At 36.9% G+C, this 25,997-nt stretch overlaps 1 protein-coding gene across 2 annotated transcripts in view; it reads left to right on the forward strand.

Moving 5' to 3' along the window:
• CSMD1 (CUB and Sushi multiple domains 1) overlaps positions 1 to 25,997 on the forward strand; it is a 1,128,271-nt gene that overhangs the window by 1,024,298 nt on the left and 77,976 nt on the right. For both annotated transcript variants that reach the window (XM_061354960.1, XM_061354961.1), the window contains exons 47-49: positions 4,840 to 5,028; positions 9,099 to 9,245; positions 17,104 to 17,292. In XM_061354960.1, coding sequence (XP_061210944.1) covers positions 4,840 to 5,028; positions 9,099 to 9,245; positions 17,104 to 17,292 — 525 coding nt within the window. The remainder of the gene's footprint in view (positions 1 to 4,839; positions 5,029 to 9,098; positions 9,246 to 17,103; positions 17,293 to 25,997) is intronic.

Below are 25,997 nucleotides of genomic sequence, written 5' to 3' on the forward strand. Positions count from 1 at the left end.
CCTTTCAGATTTTGATTTTTAATATTCACCTACCAAAGAAATATTCTTTAGTAAAAAGCAACATCATACTTTTCGTCAGTTATGAGAGGAGGGCATGAGGAAACATCTGCAACAGGCACATTTTCCCCTGTGGTAAATAAACAAGGTTCAGGTCCCTTCTTAAGAATCAGCTATGAGGAATGAGAAAACTAGAAGCAGCCTTTCTCTGTTATTGGTAATTTTTACCTGCTTTTGAAAAACTTGAGCGTTTGTTACTATTTTTTCAAACCTAGTGAACAAGCTACTTCCTTGCCTTTCTTTCCGTTTCTTTTTTTGTCTCTGATGTCCTTTTCAAGAAAACGTAGATGGTCTAAGAGCAAACCAGGTGAAAGAAAAAGGCAGGAAAAGTGATTTCACAGGAGGTTTTTTTTGTGGTTTTCTTTTTTTGTTTGTTTATTCTTCCTGTAATTTTCTAGTCCTGTCTTTTTTTCTTTTTGCAGACCATTATTACAGTGGCCAGTTCTCATCTGGACCATTGTCAGATGTTTCAGAAATGCTAACAGTCAAGGTTTTGAGTGGGATTGTCTTCCTAGTCTATGACATTTCTTTTTCTCAAAGGATAGTAGCAATTTTCACTTCTTGGGATTGGTGACTTTCCTGTTTGTTTTTCTTTTCACTCTTTGTCCTTCCCTGGCTCCATTTCTTTCATTTACTTGCAATGAGTTTCTTGGGTTCCTGAAGTGCATCTCAATACTTTATGGCAATGTTATGTATATCATGGTGTCCTGGATTCAGCAGTAGCAGTCATTTTTCTCCTTCTTGGTAGCTGGTGTAGTACTGTGTTTTGACTTTTGGCCTGGGAACAGAGCTGGTAAAAATGATGTTTTGGTTTGGCCAAGGACTTTGTGAGCCTCATGCTCGGCCAGGGAGGAGGGGAAGCTGGGAGGAAGCAGAGACAGGACACCTGACCCAAACCGACCAAAGAGGTATTCCATACCACAGCATGTCATGCCCAGGATGTAACGAAGGTTTACCTGAAAGGGCTAGGGACTGCAGGGTTGGAGGAGGTATCGGTCGGTGCTTGGTCAGGCTGGGGGGTCGAGTTATCGGTTGGCTGATGATGAGGTGTTGTATTCTCTTCCCTTGTTATTTCCTTTATCATTATTATTATTGGTGGTAGCAGCAGTGATTTGTGTTATACCTTAGTTACTAAACTGTTCTTATTTCAGCCCGTGGGAGTTACATTCTTTTTGATTTTCCTCTCTGTCCCTCCGGGAGTAGGGGGAGGGCAAGAAGGGGGGTGTGAGTAAACGAGCTGTCTGGATAGGTTTAAACCATGACACATGGTAAAACTGATCTCAGTTTTTTTCAAACTGTAACTTTGAATCTTAGTTGAAAAACCTTCATCCCAGATTCCCCAAATTTCATATACTGCGGTAAGTAAACACAAGTTTAGGCAGCCTGTTCTTAAGAAGATACTTAAAATGTGCCTCTTTGGAAATGATACTTGTGGAAATTTGGCTGAAAGAGCACCTATATAAGGCCTGTGATAATAACCTTTTAGATTAACCCAACTGTAAACTTTTCTGGAAGAATGCAACATCACACTTCCCATTTTATGAGATCGCCTGGCTTTACTTTTATCTGGATGGTATCCATGTAACATCTAGATTTTGTTCCAAATCTGAATGATCAGTAACTGATCAGTTTCATAATTAATTTGACCAGTGTTCACTTCCAGAACTCCCTGAGATGCTGAGGAAAAGCACGGAACATAAGCAGATGTATTCTTACCAACCCCGATGTTAGTTTTTAGATATGCCATGTTTACTAAAAACCACCCCAGAGGTACTTGCTGCAGTCCCATATCTTAATTCCAGATGTCCTGTACTTTGCAACTACTTTTTTTTTTTTTCATATTTAGTTGATCACAGGCATTTCTTGAAGTATAGTTCACACAGAGAAGTTATCACACAGAGAAGTGATTTTTTTCCAGTTTTGAAAAGAATTATTGTGTCTTGCTGTGGCATGTCTGATGGCATTACTGATTTCTCCAGGAAACTTGTAATTTACAACTTTGAAGGCCAGCTGTTAATCCACAATTTGTTCTATTTGACTTTAACATTATAATAGGTGTTCTGAAGCAGCCCATACTGGATCAGTAAAAACGATCTTTTCTTTAAAATCATCTTGTAGCTTAAGCAAATTATACCATGGTTAAAGCAGGTTGTGTAAATGTGTCATGTCAGCCACTCTTCATCACTGATGAGCACTTTTACTTGCCTTGAAAGGAAATGCTACCTAGCTATCCAAACTTGGGCTTAGGATTAAGTCTCATGTATTTAGCTAAGGGAAAAGAGTTGTCATATGACAATATGTTTCTTCCCAATGTTATTCCATGAGAGTTTGCTGGTGTTCTTGTATTTTCTTCAGATTAATGAGTCAGAGCACTTGTTGGTTGTATTTTCCCAGCTTAAACTTCTCTTATGAAGACGGGAAGTCAAAGTAATAGTGTGTTTCATTTTAAGATAATGAGAAAGAGAAGCTACTGCCACTAAATACATGCACTGCTGCATTATTGTGCAGATGCTGATGCGAACTTTCTGGGGTTAATTTAGCTACAGGTGTTCCTATCTAAAGAGTCAGTTCCTGAATTAAAATTGTCAATGGATTCCTACCACTTTACGTGCCATTACCCCATAGGCTTTCCCTCTCTTAGGATGTCTTCTATAAACAACAGCTTTACCTCTTAGTTAGTCTGCTGCAGTCAGTGCTGTCAGATGATAGCAGACAGTGACATTTGCCAAGGAAAAAATGTTTGCTTGCAATTTTTTTCCACAGCTCACACCTTCTTCTCCCTCTTTAATGCTGTATTCTCACTTACATATTACATACCTCCTTTTCACAGGCTGACACCTTTCTGACTGAAGAAATTTTTTAGCTAAACAAGATGGGGAGGGGAAGGAAAAGAGGGTTTCAAAAATCTAATATTTCGTCCTGCGTTTGCTGGCGTGATGATGCTACATATTCTGCAGTCTATTAGAGCAGACTGAAAATGTCATGACAAAAATGAGTAATTAGTTTTACTTGTCACACTTTCCCCATTCTTATATCCCTAAATAATCAGAGTGACTTTTAGGTAAGTGATTTATAATTTATATTACAGCAGGAAAAAAATCACAGTTTAAGAAAAATCCCTCTGAATTTTGTGCTGAAGACTCAAAGTCAGATCTAGGGAAGTCTTGGAACAGCCAGAAAAGAATTGCTTTGATTTTTGTTTCTTTCTTCTAAACTTCAGTGCCATGAAGATATTTCTAGTCCTCAGAAAATGAGTTTTTAGTTTTGAAACTGATGCCTTTCTCACTTAATGTATTATGATTTAAAACACTCTAGAAAACATGGGACAGTGACTGAAACGTTGTATTGTCTAACTGGGGCACATACACATTCTCTTGCATATAAGTCTGAAAAACTGTGTCTAGATTAGAGGAAGAACAGGTTTAAGTCAGCTTCTCAAAGGTAAAGGTCTATGCACTGTGTAGGAAAATTATGGTTCATTTATATGTGAATTAATTGATAAAATTCCTATTTTGTTTGCATTGTTGCTTGTGGTAGAGGGTTCAGATTTGTCCCCAGTATATGGAACAGAACGTAAAGACTGGACATCTTTTGTAAAATACAGTTTCCTTTTCTGTCAGTATGCTTAATTTCTCTGAGAGGTTAGTTAAAGAGTAAGTCCTGACACTGTTATCTAAAAGTTTGCAACAAAATTCTCTTGGCAACAACTGAACCTAAATTTCACTTCCAAGTTTGTAAAAGGCCAACTAAGGGAAATGGTTGAGTTTTTAATGTTTGTTTCTGATAGTTATATATGTTTTTTCCCTTGGAACATATTTTCTCCCCTGATCATTTTTCCTTGGGTTTTTTTTTTCCACCTTTCTTATAACCTTTAATTTATGCAAGTACTTGGGTACTGTGCCAGACAGTTTCCAGGAATGCATTTCTGTCAAGGTATATTTGTCTTCTACAAAAAACACTGTTAAAATGCACATATATTATGAAGCTGTGGACAGAATGTATCAGACTTCAACACCAAGCAGATATGGAAAAAAATCAGGTCTGCATGAAAGCCAAAAATGTTAAAGAAAAGCTGTGACCAGCAGAAGAATTTCTTAATCAAAATCAGCATTCGGATATAAAATTTATAGAATTTCAATGTAGTATACTCTTTTTCACACACAGAGATCATAAACAAGTATGAATACCAGGTGAAACTGTTTGTACAATGGTGTAAGATTAGAATTTAAATAACAAGGAAAGTCATTGCTGAGAAGGTCTTACTTGGATGATTTGGAGTATTCTATATCCAGAATAAACCCCTTTGTCTGCACTAAATATGCATGCTTTCAAAGAACCTGGTGTGCCTTGAAGTTCCAGTATGTCTTCATGTTGATGTAACAGACCATACTTAAAGGTGGGTAGGTTTTTTTAGGACCTCAAATAGAAGAGAGTTTCCAAATACAGCATTTTTCCCAGGCCTTTTACCTTACCTGTGTGAATGGTCACAACTCCATGTGAATCCCTTAACTGTAAACACTTTGGACTGTGACATATTTCTGGGTGAATGTTTCACTATAATTAGTATCCTGTTTCATAAATACAGGGTTTATAAAGGTAGTCCTGTTGTGCTAAAGGGAACCCTATTTTTCCTTCCATCTAGAATATGATTTAAACATGTTTCTATTTGGTAACTGAACCTGAAACATACATACACCTGAAAAATAATACAATTTTTTCATGAAAAGGAAACATTTTATTTCATTGTTATTCTTGTTGTTTTTCTTGTTGTGTCCTTTTTAGCCCAATGCCCAGCGAATGAAATCCGTACAGAATCATCAGGAGTGATCCTCAGTCCAGGTTACCCAGGCACCTATCCCAACTCTCAGACCTGTTCATGGACTATAAAGGTTGACCCAGGATATAACATCTCCATCTTTGTGGAAATGTTTCAAAGTGAAAAGCAATTTGATGAGCTGGAGGTATTTGATGGTAAGAGAGATTTAAATTCTATCTCAAGAGCAAATATTGGATCAAGTAGGGTTTGATTTCCAAGTGTTGGTTTCATAATGCAGTTATACATCTGAAACTTAAACAATCATCCAGTATTTCTATTACTTTTGCCTTAAATATACGTATGTTAGACAATGAAAGATTTTATAGATGTATTCAAGGCAAAGAAGCTTCTAAATTTTCTTAAGTATTGTTAGAGGAGCAGCTGCGGCATCCCTGTGAAAGTCAGTATCTTGGGAAATTTATGGAGGTGTCTGAAAGGAGAACTTAACATGCTGATTTGGATTGTTTCTGATGAGGAAATATTTTGGGGTATAATTCCAGTTGTTGAATTTAATAAAACTATTTGAATCAAAATATGCAATTTAAGTTCAGATACCCAGTCTGCTTTCTCCATAAGCATAGCAGAACCAGTGCTGGGCATTATTTGAATATACCCATATTAAAGTATTTGACCATCTGTTTCGGGGCAAAAAATAGAGAAATGACAAAAACTCAGCTTCTAGAGTGTTACTTATAGCAGTACCTCTCAAAGGACCCTATTTAATTAAGATGCTATTCTTATTTTCTACTGAATTCTGAGCTTATTATCACTTGTCCTGTTCTCATTGATTGATGATAATAACTAATCCCTGATTGTTCTTTAATGTATTTTTTGTTCATTTGGAGACCATTATCATATCTTCCCTCATTAACCAAGCATATATGATAACTATGATAGAACTGATTAATATTCACTGTGGGATTTTCATAACATGAAAAAATTAAAAGGTTATATCTATTGAGGTATCTTGCTCTGAATATTTTTCTTAAGTATTAGTTTTTAATGCCTAAAATTATTAGATGTTGTTCACTTTTAATAACAGCATTCTGAAAAAAAAGCCTGCAATATTTTTCATTAACATAGTTTTTTCTTTCTTTATAATGTATGTGTTAGCCCATGTAAGGTTAATGAACAAAATAGTCTTAAAAAAAACAATCTCTGAAGACTGTCTTTTCCTCTACTCTATTTTGTATTTAACATTAAGACAATATGTAGCATGCCTGGAATTCTTATTGTGGTCTGATCACTTTATTTTCTTTTTATAAAAAAATGTGCTGTAACTGCTTAATGTTCCTGATGAACATTTTTGTTTTCTTTCTTAGGCATTTAAATAATATGAAACCAGATTATCGATAATAGATCTGAAAGATTTATCATAGTCACTACATTTTTAAGCATTGTCATCTCATGACATGAAATCGCATTCTTATAAATTTATCTCTAGTGCAGCTCTACTGAAGTAGTTTTTTCTACCACTTACCAGCAAACTTAAATGAGAAAGATAATGGCATATTTATGACCTCTCAATACAGTGCCATGTAGAGATTCCTGAGCTAGCTCTCAACAAGTTGATATTTAAATATGACACATTGCAGTGCCTTGCAGAGATACTTGTTTGTGTCCCTGTGGCCACATTAGCAATGTGCTTTGCTAGGCTAATTATTTCTACATCTCAGCATGATGAGTTTGCTGGGGCAGAAGTCAATGCTGATATGTCTATACTGTTTACAGTGGTGGATATAACTCAGACAAACTCATTCAGAGCTAGCTTAGGTATTTCCTGTATTGCTGCATTTTGCAATAAATGTGTGTTGTATCCTGGGAGCTTGTGTGGTCCAAAGCAGCATACTTAAATTAATAAAACTGCACTGATCTGCTTTCACCACGTAAAGATACATCACCAAATTTTATGCAGAAACTATATAAAGATTGACAAGACAAATCAGTATTTGTTAAGGCACAAGTCCCTGCTTACTTTTTGAGACAGCTTCTGAATGCAAACCAAAATAGTGACTACACCTTACTAACTGCATTGTAAATCATGGTGCTTCAGCAGCTGAATGATGCATCAATATTGACATCCAATCAGTGAGGCCACCCTGGCCAGCTGGGAGCAATAATCCCATTACCCATTCTCACTTATCAGTCTTACCCTTAGGAAGTCCCATCTGTATTCTAAACCAGAGAAACCATAATGTACCATGACTATAATATTAAAGGCTTTTGAACTTGAAAACACAGTAGTCAGGCTACTTACGCTGAATAGCTTTCATTTAATACAGCAAATATTCTTTGACTATTTCTTTTTTCTTCCTTAAATAAAGCAACAGAATTCTGTCATTGAAAACAGGCAAAAATGTCAACTTTTACCTAATATTCAGCAAAGCATCATATGACAGGTCAACACACCAGAAGCTGAGTGTTTTTCTCTATAGATAAACTCTGAAATAACAATAAGAAAAATCAGATTAAAGAACACCTAAGTCATGCTGCTGATTTTCCTGAACATCATCTGATGAGCTGCCTTCTAGTTAAGGCACAGAAACTGAAACTCAACTTCAGGAAAAACAAAACAAACTAAAATATATTACAGCATTCCCCTGATCTCCCAGTAGCTAAAAAATGTGCTGTGGCATGTGGTACTGCAAACAAATTTCACAATCAATAATTAAGGAAAAATTCTCACCTCTCTGTGTGAGGTAGATTTATATTTGTAATTGTACTCTTTTAGCCCCCCCCCTTTTTTTTTTGAGAATTTTGATGTATCATATACATTCTGAACTGTAACAAATGTACTAAATTTAGGAAAACCCAGGGAGAGGCAGAGAGATACTAAATGAATTTTCATGTTCTAAGGCATGTTTTCAAGCAAAAATAGGAATTGACCTCAGCATTCCTCATCATTTATCCTACACTGCAATCATCACACATTAGCTCCCTAATATGAAAAGCAAGCAAGCCACAAAGCATTTTGATGAGGGCATGCTGAGCAACCAGTGCTTAAAGCTATGATTATTTTTTCTTATTTTCTATATGTGTTTATTATTTAGAATTTATTTAGTAATGCTGCTTTAGTTTAGTCTTGTCATTATGGTGACTGAACCACAGTACCTAAGAACTGGGAGGTATGAGTTGCTGTGGCATGTGTAGCCTCCATTTTGTACTTAAAATGTCCTGAGTGAAAATATACTTATTATTTCTTGGACCAGAGGGGGAGAAGGCTGACAACAGTTGTATTCAATTTTTATGTGTCATTTGATTCAGATTTTTTTTTGTGTGTTTTCATGCAACATAAGAAAAGCTGATCAGGCTGCAGCTGCTCAAACTCAGCAAAAATGAATGAAAAAGCGTCTTAATTTGAAATAGCGGCTGTGGCCAAGATAATATTGGTTGAAAGTGGTTTTCCTAAACTTGAAAAAAGTGGAGGAAAAGTACAGAGAGCATATGAAAGGGAGGACTTCAGCCCCTTGGTTTTAGGCAAAAACATAACCTTCATATGAATGAAGAAGATGCCGTTTCATGTTTTAGAAAGTTTCATTCAGAAATTGTTTTAATATATAGTTGTGGGCTTTTTTTCCTGTTGCATAGAGTTTGGTTTATTATATAACTACACCCCAAATCCTTATTTGTCCTTCTAGAGTTTTATTGTGGTGAAGATATATAACAATTGAGTCCAAATGAATTATGTATCGTACATTCATAGCACTTCTACATACATGGTTTCCACTGTGAAGCTGTGATTATCGTACGTCTGACAGACCGTTTTTTATCTAATGTGTTCACTCTGTAATATGGTGGTTAAAATTATACAGCTGTACCATGTCAAATAATGTATAGATTTGTTCCCACTCGCTAGTTTGAAAAGAGCTTAAATAAATAATAGGTATAAAAGGACAAGGAGGAGAAACGTAACCTTATTCAAAGTAATAATATAAGTTAATTGGAAAAAAAATCATTAATTTTCAGTGTTTATGGCAAAAACACTTGCTGGTTTATGTTTCAGTTTGTATGTACCAAGATTTTTTGTTGTGCACTCTACTGAAAATCTAAAACTGGATGTAAGTTTAAGTAGAAATCTGTTAATTATTTCACTGGCAACGATGTGTCAGGTTATTTGCTATTCTTTCATGTATATTCATATTCACAGCTGAGTAAAAATGTGGAGAGGATTACTTAAACTTCTAGAACTTTAAAAGTTCAATAGTTTCTTTATTCATCTCTGAAGGCTCTTCTGGGCAAAGCCCTTTACTGGTTGCTTTAAGTGGAAATCATACTGGACAGCTGAACTTTACAAGCAAAATGAATCAGCTATACCTTCGCTGGTCAACTGATCATGCAACTAGCAAGAAAGGATTCAAGATCCGTTACTCAGGTAACTATTAATGATTTCCATTAAATTATACTTTGTGGTTACATATACTATTTAGCATCAAATCAGGACCTGTAATATAATGTTTGTTTCTCTGAAGATAATTTATTATGTGTGTTTTGAGCATGTATAATTGTTCTATTACAAGTTCATGGTAAGTGCAGGACCTGGACTCTCTATTTTTCCCCAGTTTGCCAAAGATCTCCTGATAAATACATCTCCAGTGACTACTCCTTTCTGCAACCTGCTGTCTTATCTTACCAGACCTAGAGCAAGGCCTTTTAAATGTAGCGGGATATCCCTTAGATTTACACAGAAGTACTCAAGAGTGAGGATGTTTGAACATGAAATGATATCTGGTACTCCACCTGCAATTCAGTACACAGTTACTAGGTTTACAATTTCCTTGAACTGCAGTTCACAGCTCTTATTCCTATGCTTTTTTTCATGTACAAATAAATGTAAAACAGGGGAAAAAAACCCTCATTTCTTCAACAGGCTGTCTGGGAACCTAGTGTTGTGGTGACAGGAAAATATGTAAATAGTTTATCTAAACAGTGTTAGAAAATATGTCCCTTATGAAGAAAACAAATCAGTTGCCAGTATTGCTATAATGGATTATACTCTATGTGTAGACATATTGACCCTTACTCAGTGTGCAGCCCATTTAACATGTCTTCACACATACATCTACAGACACATTGCTCCTAAAAGGCTCAGCCTAGGGATCATTTACATGATATAAATAGTACATGAGAAAGAGAGACGTGGTGATTACTTTCTTTTGTTAGCATTAGCTTTTTCTGTGTTTTGACTTGATTAGCAATGTAAAGGTTGTGTGTGTTAATTTTGGTGGCTAATAATTGTCAATATAAATAAAGTAGAGAGAGCAATACTCAGAACATTTTGGAAGAACATTTTGTCAGGCAGTAGGTATCTCCCATTTAGTCATGTTAAATGTGATTACGGGAGATTTTTCATTATCAAATTATTAAGGAGAACTAAATCTGGCCACTGTTGAAAAAGTGCTTTTACAAACACATTAACAATAAAAAGAGGGCCAAGGAGAACCTCCATCCCCTACTGAGAGAAACCTAGTGACTGAGGAGGAGGAAAACACTGAGGTACTTAATGCTGCCTTTGCCTCACTCTTTAATAGTCACACCAGCCATCTTCATTGTACCCAGTTCCCTGAGTTGGATAGCTGATATGTGGAGCTGATTGAAGTCCCCGTAATTCAGGAAGAAATAGTTAGCAACTTCCTGCTCCACTTAGACGTATATAAGTCTATGGGGCCAGAGGGGTCAGTCTCTTCTCCCAAATATGAGCTGTCAGTGTGCGCTTGCAGCCCAGAAAGCCAACAGTATCCTGGGCTGCATCAGAAGGAGCGTGACCAGCAGGTCGAAGGTCATCCTGCCCCTTTATTCTGCTCTCGTGAGACGTCACTTAGAGTATGGTGTGCAGTTCTGGTGTCCTCAACATAAAAAGGACATGATACTGTTGGAACAAGTCCAGAGGAGGGCCGTGAGGATGATCAGGGGATTGGAGCACCTCCCGTATGAAGATAGGCTGAGAAAGTTGGGGCTATTCAGCCTGGAGAAGAGAAGGCTGCGTGGAGACCTCATAGCAGCCTTCCAGTATCTGAAGGGGGCCTATAGGGATGCTGGGGATGGACTCTTCATTAGGGACTGTAGTGGTAGGACAAGGGGTAATGGGTTAAAACTTAAACAGGGGACGTTTAGATTGGATATAAGGAGGAAATTCTTTCCTTTTGGGGTGGTGAGGCACTGGAATAGGTTGCCCAGGGAGGTTGTGAATGTTCCATCCCCGGCAGTGTTCAAGGCCAGGTTGGACAAGGCCTTAGGTGATATGGTTTAGTGTGAGGTGTCCCTGCCCACAGCAGGGGGGTTGAACTTGATGATCTCAAGGTCCTTTCCAACCCGAACTATTCTATGATTCTTAAGTAACAAGTGAGAGGATAAGAAGTAATGGCCTCAAGCTGTGCCAGGGGAGGTTTAGGTTGGATATTAAGAAAAAATTCTTCACTGAGAGGGTGATCAGGTTTTGGAACAGATTTCCCAGGGAAGTGGTTGAACCACCATCCCTGGAAGTGTTCAGAAAACATGTAGATGAGGCCCTCAGTGACATGTTTTAGTGGTGGTGTTGGCAGTCCTGGGGTAATGATGATCTTAAAGGTCTCTTCCAACCTAGCTGATTCCATGACTGAATAATGAGAAATTATTTCAGACCTTTGCAGGTATGCAGAACATGTTTTGCAGTAGTGAAAAAAGTAGTCTATCTAATTGCTAGCCTCAATTCTTCAATTATTATGGCACTAGCTACAACTAATAATTAAATAGAGGGACTAGAGAGATACATGTGGTCCTTATGGCTATGTTTTAGGAACAAACAACTGTTTTCTTTTTTCCTCTTCACTAATAGTCAGTGCCTGCATTTCTCTCTAAAACCTGTGTGCATTTTACATGAGATTCAATGGAAATAATCAGCATGAAAGAAGAGTAACAGTGAGCAGCAGCATAAACAATCAGATTTGAAGCTTAATGAGAGAAAGCAACATCACAAAAGTAGGAAAAAGACAAGATCCCAAAAAGGCTACTGATACCATAGCAGCTGTGACTGGGCCAGCAGGCTTCCTTATAATGAAGAACCTATTGGAATGAATTACTGCCCTCCTACAACCCTCCCCTTCTCCAGCAATGCCTGTGCACAAAAATTTGCAATTTTCAGTTTTGTTACAACTAGGTTTCATTTGTAGATACAAATTTTCTTCACTTTTAAAAAGTGCTATAAGCTTTCAGATGAATGCTTAATATATTCTTGAGCATAAACCCTTACTTGTGTAGGTAATTTGTCTAATGTTATTTGTATGTTTTCTATCTTCTGGTTTAGCCTTTTTGGTAAATCTTAGAAGAAAAGATCTATAACTTTACAGCAGAGGGATATTCTTTTAAGGACTTTGACATATTATAAAGGCACTAGCATGATTTTTATCTAAATAATGGATTTCCTAACTGCACAAACACCTAGATATTAAATGATCTCTTCCTTAATCTAGAGAGGATCTGTATAGCATAGTGAAGCATCAGTTAAAATTCCTTGCAGCTCTAGTCAAGTAATCCTTTTTTTTCTTTGAAAGAGATGTAGTATGATAAAACCATTAAAATGGATGCCAAAAAAATACAAGGAAAAGGTATTGTGTTCTGAAATACTTTATTTTTTAAAGGCTTGCTGCTTGTGTTGTAGTGCAATGCTTGCTTGATTTTTTATACTGCTTGAACTTGACATCCTAGTGCATCTTGGTTCCACCAAACTGTGCAGTTTATTTCGAATGGGGAAGATGTGCGAGTGCAGAAAGTGGAACTTGCTGAACTCAGACTAAGAAAATCACTCTGTAGAGATGAAAGTTTGAAATTGCTTTGAAAGACACCTGCATGAACTTTATTCTTTCTCAGTAATTTATAACCTTACATGCACATTCCAATCCAAGCAAGCTAGTATAAAACCATAACAAAGAAAAGATGGATGAGCTGGGTTTTTTTCAGTAGTGGTGGAAAGAATGAAAGTGCACTACTTTACTTGGCATGCATGAAAGAGGCATAGTTATTTGGGAAGCAGAGGGGTGCTTAGCTTCCTAGTTTGCAAGTTATATTACCTCTATAACATTTTTGTTTAACTTTTGGTTAGTCATTCCGGAGTAAATACGGTGAGTGGTTAGCTAATTTGTAATTGCCTGCTAAAAGAATTGCCAATATATATAGGAAAAAACCACCATATAGATCTCTATCTTATGTTATGTATTTGGTTTGCTTGGCAAGGTTTTTGTAGTGGGGGGACTACAGGGGTGGCTCCTGTGATCTGTGTCCCCTGCTAACTTCTTGCCAACTCCCAGCCTACTTGCTGGTGGGGTGTTGCAAGAAGCAGAAAAGACCTCAACTCTTTGTAAGCGCAGCTCTGCAATAATGAAAGCACCCCTGTATGATCAACACTCTTTCCAGCACAAATCCAAAACACAGACCCATAATACATATTATGAAGAAAATTAACTCAACCCCAGCAAAAATGAGTACACCCGGGAAGGAAGGGATGGAGGGAAGGTGTTTGAAGATTTGGTTTTGTTTTCTCATTGTCCTACTCTATTTTGATTGGTAATAAATTTATTTTCTCCAAATCGAGTCTGGCTCATGATGGTAACTGGTGAATGATCTGTCCCTGTCTTTATCTTGACCCACCAGCCTTTTGTTATATTTTCTCTGCCCTGTCCAGCTGAGGAGTGGAAGTGATAGAGCAGCTTTGGTGGATACCTGGTGTCCAGCCAGGGAAACCCACTGCACCTTTATTCTGCTCTTGTAACCTCATCTGTTGTTGCAAGAAGCTTCACCATATATTTCATGTTATTTTTAAGCTTTTTACCTGTGGAACAACTGTTACTATTTCCTCTGTATTTCAATTTAAAAGAAAAGTCTATTGGTTGATTTGGTTTTGTCTTTATATTTTCCAGTAGCTGTTTTGAAGTGACAAGGGAATAGTATGAAGAAGTTCTGTGGTTCCTAATCTTAGGTGGTGATTTGCTGTAGTAAGTACAGCAGGAAAATCATGCAGTGGAGGTTTCTACATTACTTTGAATCACAAGAAATATAAGCAGGATCATTTATAAATGTTCATCCATCAGTAAGAATATCTGTACTATAAATAGCAGCCTATTTAGTCAGATATTTATTTTTTGATGAGGCAGATATTCACAATTATATCACTGAAGAGGGAGTACACCTTTGCAAATGTATCTTGCTGTGTTCATGCTGTTTACTTGTTAGATTTAAAAATAATCTGAAAAAAAAAAAAAAGAAAAAGAATGACAGCCTGACCTTTTTCTATTGCTTGGTTGAGTATTGTTCTCCTTTGTGACTGTATGTATTATAAAGGAAAAAATGACATATGGAATGGATGGTCCATTAGTTAAGAAAATGTTGTGGTAATCAGAAGAGGTTATGTTTGGTTTTCTTGTGTGACCTTTCCTAATTGCTTAAGCCAGTATCTGATTTCTTATCCATAAAGTGAGAACGTCTAAAGTGAGAATAATATTTAATCTCTGTCTCATTGGATACTTAAAGAATAGCGGAACAAAGGACATAAGATCTGGTAGTATGATGATAAAGACAAGTATCCAAAAGGGAAAGTTGAAAGGAAGCAGTGGACTGGGCTGTAACATTTTATCTGTCAACAAAAAATCTAGCATATAAGCAAAATAAAACCAACATGGGATCTGAAAGAAAGGTTTTTTGTTTATTTATAATTTCAAACATAGGACTGTTTCCATGAATAGTTGTATCTTCTTCATGTAAGTTTTTGGACTATCAATCAAAGACTGTGGGGAAATTAAGTCCTTTACTGAAATAAATTCTTAGAGAAAATGTCATATTATTCACTGTAAGACTGTATTACAAAATCATCTTGGGGGTTTAGACATCCAGTTTCAAAGAATTTTCATTTGGAATTGGGAGTTATTTAATTGAGTTTCTCTTAGAGTACCTCAAACAGCAAAAATATCTCAGCATTAATGTTTAAATGTTTCATCTGTTAAGAGAATATGCTTTGTGAAAGGAAGAGTATGGTCCTGCAAGTGAAAAATCAGTGTTTATCTGTGCTGCTGTCCACACATCGGTTCACTAGTGATAGGTAATTTAGCTAGGCAGTTATTACCGTGTTGGTCTTCAGTTGCAAGTGACAAATGGTCGTTGTGATTACAAGTGAGCTGAAAATGTTCAGTATGTTACCTTGCAAAAAACTCTGGTGTTTAAGAGGCCTTGAAAGAATGTGGATGCTGTGTCATTTGGAAAAGTAAATTAAATCTGTAAATATAAAGCTACTTCAGGTCAGTGGAAGGGCTTCATAGTTTATCACATTTTGTGGTAAAACACTGACATTCCTAGATGAGAGCACTCCTGTGTCATTGCACCGATATTAGCTAAGTGTCATAAAGTTCCAGGGCAGATTCCCTCTCAGAAACTGTCTGGGAGAAAACCAGCATTTTATCCCTGTGGTCCTTGATACAAGGCTGCAATATTTTATTAACACACTGTACAGGTTCCTGCTTAAGTCCAGAATTTTCACTCAACTGTAGTTTTCAGCTGTAGACAGTGGCTGTAGTTTTGAGTCTGACATTCTTCAATCACTTGCTTACGCTCTAGATCTGACATTTTTATTTAATTGCTTTGTTTGTGTTTCTTCAGTTAATTTATCAATTCCTGATCCTAGGAGATGTTGTGTGTGTTTAATCCTGGACTCTAAAGGGAGTTCAGTTTAGTAAATTTTAATCTGTTCTTTAAACTGTAGATTAACAAGGGAATTGTATGGAGTCTTATCAATAGCCCTTTACTATCTCAACAGGTGTTAGTGTCTTCTAGATTTATAAAGTAAAAATCCATCTTCAGGGTTTTAGATAATTTACTTCAAGTACTTTCCTTGTTTGCATGCTAAGTGTAGTTTAGACATAATAAATTGTTTGAGAATGAGCCTTTTCTATTTGTATTTCACTGCCTTTGCAGCACAGAAATATTGTGACCTCTGGTAGGGCTTTTACACTGGGTTTGTTTGTTTGTTTGTTTGTTTCAGTTTTTTTCCTGAACATCACTTAGTTCACTACAGAGCTCAAACTATGCCTTTGGACTCTGGGCATTGTTGACTATTACAACATAAGCAGCAATTATGACTGATAGATTTCCCCTGTGGCTCCAAGGAATTTTTCAGTATTTTGACATCATTCTGTATAATATTGTAGCCTGAGTGTCCCATATTTTATGCCATTTTAAAACCGATCTTTTTTAAGGTTCACATATATACTATGTATTGTTGAAATTAACCTCAGAAAAAAAAATGGCAATAAGTTCCCTGGTAATCAGAACACAAATTGCAACCTGTTATGTTCAAAAACTTCTTATGGGTAAAAAAAAAGTGCACTTTTTATGTCTAGCCAAGAATTTACTGTTAGTATAACTGAGATGTTAGCAGTTTAATATAGGAATTAATAGTCCAGATTAAATGGTTATAGGAGAAAAAAAAGAATAAAAAGGCATAAAAGCTACTATACAAAAACACAGCATGGGTGCTACACACACTTTCCACTATCTAAACTTTTCCCTGGTGCTGCATTCATGCTTCCATGGCTCCTTGGGAACCCAAGATCAATGGCTTCATTTTATTGTTTGTATTTTCATTTCAAAACTGAAGTGCATTCTATCTTACTTGAGGTATAGTACAAATTCAGCATTTAATAAGATGCACTCACTAAAGTTACATGCTTTTGCTGCCAAATTAATACAATTATCGTGATATCTTTGGGGGAACCTGAACATAAAAAATTACAGATTTTAATCTGAAAAAAATGCGCCTGATGAATCAGTCTATTGTGCTTTGTCTTGCAATTTTTTAACGTATTTGGCAAAGTGTTTAATGTTTTTCTTAGGTTTCTAAGTGCACTGCATTATTTTAATAAAACTGTTCATAATTAGTTCCATGTAGCATGTAGCTCAAAGAACAGTTTTATATTTATAAATTTAGCAAATTTGTTTGCTAAGTATGAATAAACTTACTGAGCCGTCTACATGTTTCGTGATTGCAACTTCTTCATGTACAGTGGCATAAAATGGTTCGAGATTATAAACTTTGTTTTTGAACTTTATGATATTTCTGCCTAAGTAGTTCAAATCTTTACTGAGGGTTCCAAAAGTAATATGACAGATTCTATACTAATTTTAATGGTATTCAGAGTCTAAACATAAACAACGTGAACTGTGTACATTGTGTTCTATGTGTTTTTAATAATGTCCTTTCTTTTGGCATTTAGCTCCCTATTGCAGTTTAAATCCTATCTTGAGGAATGGTGGAATTGTAAATAAAACAGGTGGTCGTGCTGGAAGTAAAGTTCGCTATTACTGTAAACCTGGGTATAGAATGATTGGTCACAATAATGCAACATGTAGGCGTCACCAAAATGGCATGTATCAGTGGGATTCCCCTGTGCCAATCTGCCAAGGTAAGATAATATTTTCTTTTTGCATATGCTTCTATATTTTATACTGCAAAGAATATTTTAAAAAACAAAGGTACAGCATTGCCAAACATTGCTGTACGCCAAGAGACATATTGTCATAGTGATTTTATTCAAACACATATTGACCTGTGTATTTAATGTGTGCAGAGCTGAAGTATTAAGTAGATTAATGCAGTAAAATACAGACCAAATGAAAAATGTTTTCAATACTTTCTTACTTAGTAAAATCCCTATCTCTAAACAGTCCACATTTCATACTAATATTGTATTACAAAACACTTTCTAAAAATTTAGTCTTCAGGCATTAATTTGATTAATTTAGAAAACAGCTTCATAAGCAGTACTTTAAAATTAAAAATTGTAACTTCTGATTTTTTTGTGTATTCTGGAATTAAGCAGGGTCTACTTCAGCATCTAGCATTTAGCATCTGTTAAAAGTAGTTACTATTTGTCAAATGTTTATAATTTCACCTGTACAAAAAGCCACACACAAACTACAGAGGAGTAACATGACTTAGTACAAAGCAGTTAAACATGGTTGGTTTTAGTTAGAAATGCTTTTTCACACATTATTTGCTAAACAGTTAGTAGAGACGAAGGTGTACATCAGACAAGATTGGGAATGTGGGGGAGAGGGGAAAGACTGCAAATTCTGTCCATATCGTATATGGCCGATTCTAATATGGCTTCATTTCTGTCTGCTTGTAGTCTGCTTTGCTTGTAGGGAGAAATGGTGTAACATTCATCCTAAAGATTTGTTGGAACTTTCTTGATTAAAACCTCTGATTAGTTATTCCTAACTTTGTAAGACATTATCAGCAGTGCTTCATGTCTTCTTCAGGAAAAGTATTTTGCTTGAGGCTTCATCAAGGATGATTCGGATATTTCCAAAAACAATCTAAGACAGAAATTCTATTTTGTATATTAAAAAAAAAAAAAAAAAAAGCCCAAACGAGATATTCTGTTGAGGGTTGGTTATTTGCAGGAAAAATAAAGAACTGCTGAAATCATGTGAGAATCTGTGGATGATCCAGCTGCAGTGTAAGTTTAGGGGCAAGTGTTGCTTTTGGACTTAAAGTACATTTTAGGTGCAGTTTCTGGTGCTGGCATAGAAGCTGAAAGCTCCCAGACACTTTGTACTAACACTAAAGAACCCGAAATGATGATGTGTCCTACATCTTGGCAAGAAGATTGGGAAAGTTGAGGATGAAGTTCTGTTAGAGTAAATTCAAGCATTTGTGTGTGAGCTCAAGTTCTGATTTGCTTTAACATAGAAATCTAGTCATTTGCGGTGCCCTGAGGACTTGGTGCCATAAACTTTAGGGCCCCCTGTATCATCCTTTTCAGCAGAATTTAAGATCTCATGATTCCTCAGCAGATAGGAACTGTATGTAAATTTAACATTTAACTTTTGACTGTTTATCCATCCAGACTATAGTAACCTGCTACTACTACTACCACTCTTGTGTGACCAAACAGCAAATGTCTGTATGATGAAAATATGATATTCCGTTGCTTTAGAATTGTTATAAAAATAGTGCAGTCCTTTTTTTTCTTAGTTTCTCTTCTTTTTTTTTTTGAATACTCTAATTTTTAGGTGCTTTTCTTTTACATTTCTAAGTCTTATATTTATTGTTAATACCTATGACAGAGAAAAGATTACCAATTTGCCATTCTAACTTTGACACTATATCTAAACATGAAGTGTGTGAAAAAATCTGAATAATCAGAGAACAGTTCTTTGAACATTTTTTTAAAAAAAGTCCCCAATTTTAAAGGCAGAATGTAACAAAGCACAGAAAGTGAGAGGAAAAATGTACAGATGTGCGCAGGACTTGACACGAGGTCCCAAAACTTGATCATGGATAACCAGAGGACAAAGAGTCACAGAAAGTGAGAAATTTTGAAAAAAATTAAGCAGACTCAAGAAAATCGCAAAATATTTCAGACATTGTGTCTCATTATTTTATCACTATGTTGAAGAAATAACTGTAAAATTTTTATCAATGCAGCTTATTCAAAAATATTTTTTTTCTTTAAGTCATATTTACAATTTCAGTAATATATGTGGCTGTGGGCACATAGATATCTGTTAGCAGTAGGGGAAAAATGTATTTGGGAGATAGGAAGAGAGTTTAAACTTTACTAGAAGTTTCTTACTGATTTAGGATTCCTCAATTTTAATATATCACTTTACAACGCTGACACAATTATTCCAACTTTTATGTCTGGATGGAATATTTATTTTTCAATAAACTCTGAAATGGAAAGCATGTTTCCAAATTTATTTAGTATCTGTTATCAAAATACATGCATTCTGTTTGAAAATTAATTAAAATTGCACATCTGGTCCAGCTCATGGTTTTCATTGTATGTTGTTTACAAATGAAAATGCTTTTGATTAAGTCTAAAATTTCTATAAAACCAGTTCTGCAGCATTATATTTGTAATTGATAACTTGACTATATCAGAGTTAATGTTTGAAATCAAATTTGGTTTTATTATTAGAAAAGGGGAGTGATTTTGCATATTTAATATAATGATTACAATTTTAATATGAACACGTATTTAATAGAGATTGATCTGAAAGGTCAGAAGATATTTTTCAATTCAGCCTTCTCAGTGCAAATGCATGCAATAATGTCCTGGACAATGTATAAAGAACTTGACTCCTATCTAGGAAATTAGAACTTAACTGCTTTTTATTTCTGAAGGAAAAAGAGAAACATAAGTCACGCTACATTCAAAATATGCAGAGAAAGCAGGCAGAGAAAATACCAATTCTTAAATGATAGCAGTAGATAGCTGGTGAGAGGAAATAGGTGCCAGTAATGACTCTGGCAACCACATATGTCATCTTAACCACTTCTTGGTTCGTATCTGGATGCCCATGCGGGGAGTGAGTAAGTAAAGAAGGCTGAGGCTCAGGGATGCATAGATGATAAAATAAGAGAAAATGTTTGCAAGAAAAGCTTGCAAAAACCTAAGAAAAAACCAAGACAGTTGTCAGGGTCAATATGGATCAGGAGTGCTGGGTTGCAGATATCTGGAGACAAAGCTTATTCCAGGACCATAACTGCATTCTGTGTCTGCCTTAGGGTAGAAGACTGATGAAATTTATTTAACAGGCTTAAAAATATCCATTTGTAGTTTGCATAAGAGCCATGAGTCTGGGACCACCAAACTGCTTTTCTATAAAATGAGCTATTTGGTGTATTTTACCTTTTTGACAAATGTTATTATGCAAAAAATGTCCCTCTTGGCACCAAGCCTTAAAATCAAAATGCGAGGTAAGTAGCACAGTACAGGAGTTACAAATCCCAGTTTCCTCTTAGAATGTATTCTAAACATATGATCATACTTCATAATAGAAAACAGTAAGAGACATATAGTACTTCAGAGTAAAAAAAAGAAGTTTGAGGGAAAACCTGCTAACAATCTCCTAATATGTTAAAGTAGCTCCAAAGAGGAATGAAGTAATTATCTATGTCCTTTCTAGATAAAAGAGTTACAGATAAGTTTACTTCTATAGGATCTTCAGTTTGACTTTATTTTTTATTCTTTTCTCATGGAGAAACATTGGAATAGATTGCCTGTGGAGAACATGGAATTTTCATCATTGGAGGTCTTTCAAGAACAAGTTGGATGAACATTGATCAGTTTTGGCTTGTTATAGGAAAATAGACCAAATGACCATTCATAACATAACATCCACAGCCCTGTTTTCTGTTTCTTTGTTATTCCTGTATGTAACCAAGTTAGAGAATACTGTGAGGGTGGTGAGGCACTGGAACAGTTTGCCCAGAGACATGGTAAATGCTCCATCCCTGGCAGTATTCAAGGCCAGGTTGGACAGATCCTTGAGCAACATGGTCTATCGTGAGGCATCCCTGCCCATGGCAGAGGGGTGGAACTAAATGATCTTAAGGTTCTTTCCAACCCTAACTATTCTATGATTCTATGATAATTAGGATTTCTGTGGCATTGCTCTCCCTAGTGTTTCTGACTGGATATCATAGAGAAAACCTGCTGTTCTGCTTTTGGCTGGGATTAGAGTTAGTAGTAGCTGGAGCAGTGCTGTGTTTTGGCTTTTGGCTGAGAACAATGCTGGTAACACACCAATGTTTTAGCTGTTGTGAAGTAGTGCTTACCCAGATTAAGGACTTTTCAGTCTCTCATGCTCTGCCAATGAGGAGGGGCACAAGAAACCAGGAAGAAGCAGAGACAGGGAACCTGACCTAAAGCAGCCAAAGGGGTATTCCATACCACAGCACATCACAGTATCACAGTATCACAGTATGTTAGAGATTGGAAGGGACCTCAAAAGATCATCTAGTCCAATCCCCCTGCCGGAGCAGGAACGCCTAGATAAGGTTACACAGGAACGTGTCCAGGCAGGTTTTGAATGTCTCCAGAGAAGGAGACTCCACAACCTCCCTGGGCAGCCTGTTCCAGTGTTCCGTCACCCTCACTGAGAAGAAGTTTCTTCTCAAGTTTAAGTGGAACCTCTTGTGTTCCAGTTTGTACCCATTGCCCCTTGTCCTATCATTGTTTGCCACTGAGAAGAGCCTGGCTCCATCCTCGTGACACTCCCCCTTTATATACTTATATCACTAATAAGGTCACCCCTCAATCTCCTCTTCTCCAAACTATAGAGACCCAGCTCCCTCAGTCTTTCCTCATAAGGGAGATGTTCCACTTCCTTAAACATCTTAGTTGCCCTGCGCTGGACTCTCTCCAGCAGGTCCCTGTCCTTCTTAAACTGAGGGGCCCAGAACTGGACACAATATTCCAGATGAGGTCTCACCGGGGCTGAGTAGAGGGGAAGGAGAACCTCTCTCGACCTACTAACCATCCCCCTTCTAATACAACCCAGGATGCCATTGGCCTTCTTGGCCACAAGGGCACAGTGTCGGCTCATGGTCACCCTGTCGTCCACCAGGACCCCCAGGTCCCTCTCCCCTACACTGCTCTCTAACAGGTCGTTCCCCAATCTATACTGGAACCTGGGGTTGTTCCTGCCCAGATGCAGGACTCTACACTTTCCCTTGTTATATTTCATCAAGTTATTCCCCGCCCAACTCTCCAGCCTGTCCAGGTCTCGCTGGATGGCAGCACAGCCTTCTGGCGTGTCGGCCACTCCTCCCAGCTTAGTGTCATCAGCAGACTTGCTGATAGTACACTCAATTCCCTCATCTAAATCATTGATGAACATATTAAATAATACTGGTCCCAGTACCGACCCTTGAGGCACTCCACTAGATACAGGCCTCCAACTAGACTCCGCCCCATAGACCACAACTCTCTGGCTTCTCTCCTTCAGCCAGTTCACAGTCCACCTCACTACCCGATCATCCAGACCACACTTCCTCAATTTAGCCGCAAGGATGCTGTGGGAGACCGTGTCAAACGCTTTGCTGAAGTCAAGGTAGACCACATCCACCGCTCTGCCATCATCCATCCACCGTGTTATTTCCTCATAAAAGGCTACGAGATTGGTCAAGCATGACTTCCCCTTGGTGAAGCCATGTTGACTGCTCCTCATAACCCTCTTATCCTTGATATGCCTTAAGATGGCACCAAGGATAAGGTGTTCCATCACTTTCCCAGGAATGGAGGTGAGGCTGACCAGTCTATAGTTACCCGGGTCCTCCTTCTTGCCCTTTTTGAAGACAGGAGTGACATTTGCTTTCCTCCAGTCCTCATCATGCCAAGTATATAAACTGGGGGGAGTTACCTGAAAGGGACCAGTTGCTACTCGGGTCAGGCTGGATATCAATCAGCAGGTGATGAGCAATTGCATTGCGCATCACTTGTGTTTATTGGGGTTTATGTTTCTCTCTCTTTTTTCCTATTATTGTTATTATAACTTACGTTATTTTAGTTATTAAACTGTCCTTATGTCAGCCCACAGATTTTACCTTTTTCCAGTTCTCCTCCCCATCCCATCAGGGTGACATGGATGAGGGAGAGTTCATGGTTGTGGTTAAACCACGACAGCCATTCAGCATGGATTTTGTTATGAAGCCCACTTTTAGTGACTTCTCTATTGCTACCTTTAAGTTTAGGGTATTTAAATGCTTTTCTCAGCACTATGTTCAGTGCCAGAAGCAGGTCACTAAATGACAAATGCTTTTGCATTAAATTTAGGGATTTTCTAGTTTTATGGAAATAAACTCAATGTCTCACTGTAATTCAAACTACAGCTTCTTTTATGTATACAGTGAATCTGCATGCTTTAAATATATCTTAGTTGTGTACCCATAAACTTTAAATTTGCTGGTTTGGGTAAGAAATAAACTCTAGTAGCACATGTGGAACATTTAAGAGCAACTATAACTGCATCCAAGTTTCTTGGCAGTAAAAGGCATTATAATTGTATTGATTGCCTGTTGTTTGGAAGAAGTACATTTTTTTGCTGTGCAAGAAAATAGAGACAATTAATGTTACATACTTTTCACATGATGAATGCACGTGTCCCAGATGGAGCCTGGCCATCTCATATAATCATTGACCTAAGAAGCATGTTGACAGTTCCTCAAGTCAGAGGATTTTTTGACACCATTCTTTACCATTTTATAGTTATATGGCAAGCTGTGAGCTTCAAAATACTTGGATGTGGGATAGTAGTGACAGTTTCCACTGTCCAAAGACAGTACACCATTTCAGTCAGTTTATTTCAGCTAGCTTTACTTCAAATGTCAAAGTACCTACTATTTAATGAAACTAGCTGCGCTAATATGTTTTGCTTGGACACTATTGTTCTAAAAGACATTAGCATCCTCATAAAATCAGTAGTAGTAAGAATATTTCTTTCCAATCCCAGTTTCTGGGGAAGGAACAAACAACAAATTAACAGATAGACTGTAACAGGAACAGTACCAGAATGCCAAAACTGTTTTTTTGGTTAGTAGCTAAAGCAGCGGTGAGAACAATCTCACAGTATCGCAGTACAAGATGCAGCAGCAACAGAGGAATGACAGACATTAGAGGACTGAGGACAGATAAGCATAGATTTTGAGGTGCTTTGGCACACCTGACATTGCATCAGAACTGACATACATGATAAGCCCACCTAGGTGTGCCCTGAGCATTGTACATCACTTTTTCTTTAGAACTAACTTGCATGTAAGAGCTACTCAGTCCAGAACTAGTCATTAGTTTCTCGAAAGGTTATCGCTAGAGGTGAAGAGCAAATGCTGACAGAATTGTTTGCTTCTAACATGAATTAAACAGACCTGGGGTTTTGTTTATTTTCAAATGACATAGTAAATTCTTATTGCTTTTTTGAAGTTAATTTGTGTTTGAAGTATTTAGAGAGAACTAGAATAAGGGCCATCTTTATGTACAGATGCACACACACATGAATGGGTAAATATACTAATAGTTTTTTTTTAATTAGTATTTTGTGTATATACAGTTAAAGGTATGCACATTTAACACAGAGATTGTTGTTTTGATATCAGAAAGGAGACCTGAAAAGTTGACAAGAAGTTAAATTTTAACCCGGTTCCATTCTACATCAAGTGTTCAGACACAGTGCCACAACACAGAACTGAGAGGCTTGTTAGGGCAGGGAGGGACATAGTGCAAGGCTCTGGAGGCACTGAAACATTTCACAGAAAACATGACTGGAAATGGAGAATGCATTGGCATTTTTTGATGCAGTAAAACAGAGTGAGTTTAACCTTTTGATAATTCGGGATGCAAATAAATATTTTGCAAGTGTAAAATTCTGCTTATAGGACAGATGGTCAGAGTTGGTTCCAGTGGTAGGTAAAGGATTAAATTGGTTGTTAAGGGAATAGAAAGGGCATTGAATCAGATGTAGCTCTGCTGCCTATTTTGAGTACACCAGAGCCCTGAAGAGCTATCACTCCTGCTGTGGTCATCATGTGGGGAATGACTCCTAATACAAAGACTTGTTCTCAGAACCAGCAGAACTTGCTTTTGCCCTTCATCTTCTCTAGCACCATTAAGAGCATTATTCATGTATTTCCAGAACCCCTTCCTTTCCACCTTTCTCTCCCTTCTCTGTCCCACCACTACTCCTTCTAGTGGCAGGGGGCTCAGCCGTTGCTGAGGAAAAAGTACTCAGTGTTGACAAGGCAAGAGAAGCACTGATTGGGGTGGAAGAAGTTGTGTTACAAAGAAAGCAGTTTATCTCAGAACATTCTTACAGTTCTGTTTCTGTCAGAAATTTGACACATTCCAGATGGAAGCAAATGAAATGAACTAGCCATTCATCACTTTATAATGCTTACCTCTCCTCATTATAGTCATATGCAAAGTACTGTGTTGTATTTAATTTAAATGCATCAAATGTGACAATTTGGTAATATTGAAAACAAATTTGAAAATTGTGTTTATGGTACCATGATGACGTGTTTTTAAATTAATCATATACATTGAATTGAGTAAATGGTAATAAAAATCAGATTTTTTTAAATATTTATTTTAACCTCTTTTTAACATGACAAAGGCTGTCATTTCTTCTTTTGAAATATATTGACTTTATTTAAAAAATAAATCTTCACAGTGTCAAGGGGAGATGAACAAATATCCAAAGGCCTTTTTAATTGCTAAAATGAATTGCTTCTTAAAATTGACTATATATATGGAAAAGGCATTTTCATTTGCAAAACTCTGCTTCTTAGTGCTAAATATTTAGAAATTAAAACTTCAAA

Source organism: Neopsephotus bourkii, unplaced genomic scaffold (genome assembly GCF_033783945.1).
Source record: "Neopsephotus bourkii isolate Nb327-2 ecotype Australia unplaced genomic scaffold, CSIRO-AGI_Nbou_v1 NB_756, whole genome shotgun sequence".
In the NCBI taxonomy this organism is placed as follows: Eukaryota; Metazoa; Chordata; class Aves; order Psittaciformes; family Psittacidae; genus Neopsephotus; species Neopsephotus bourkii.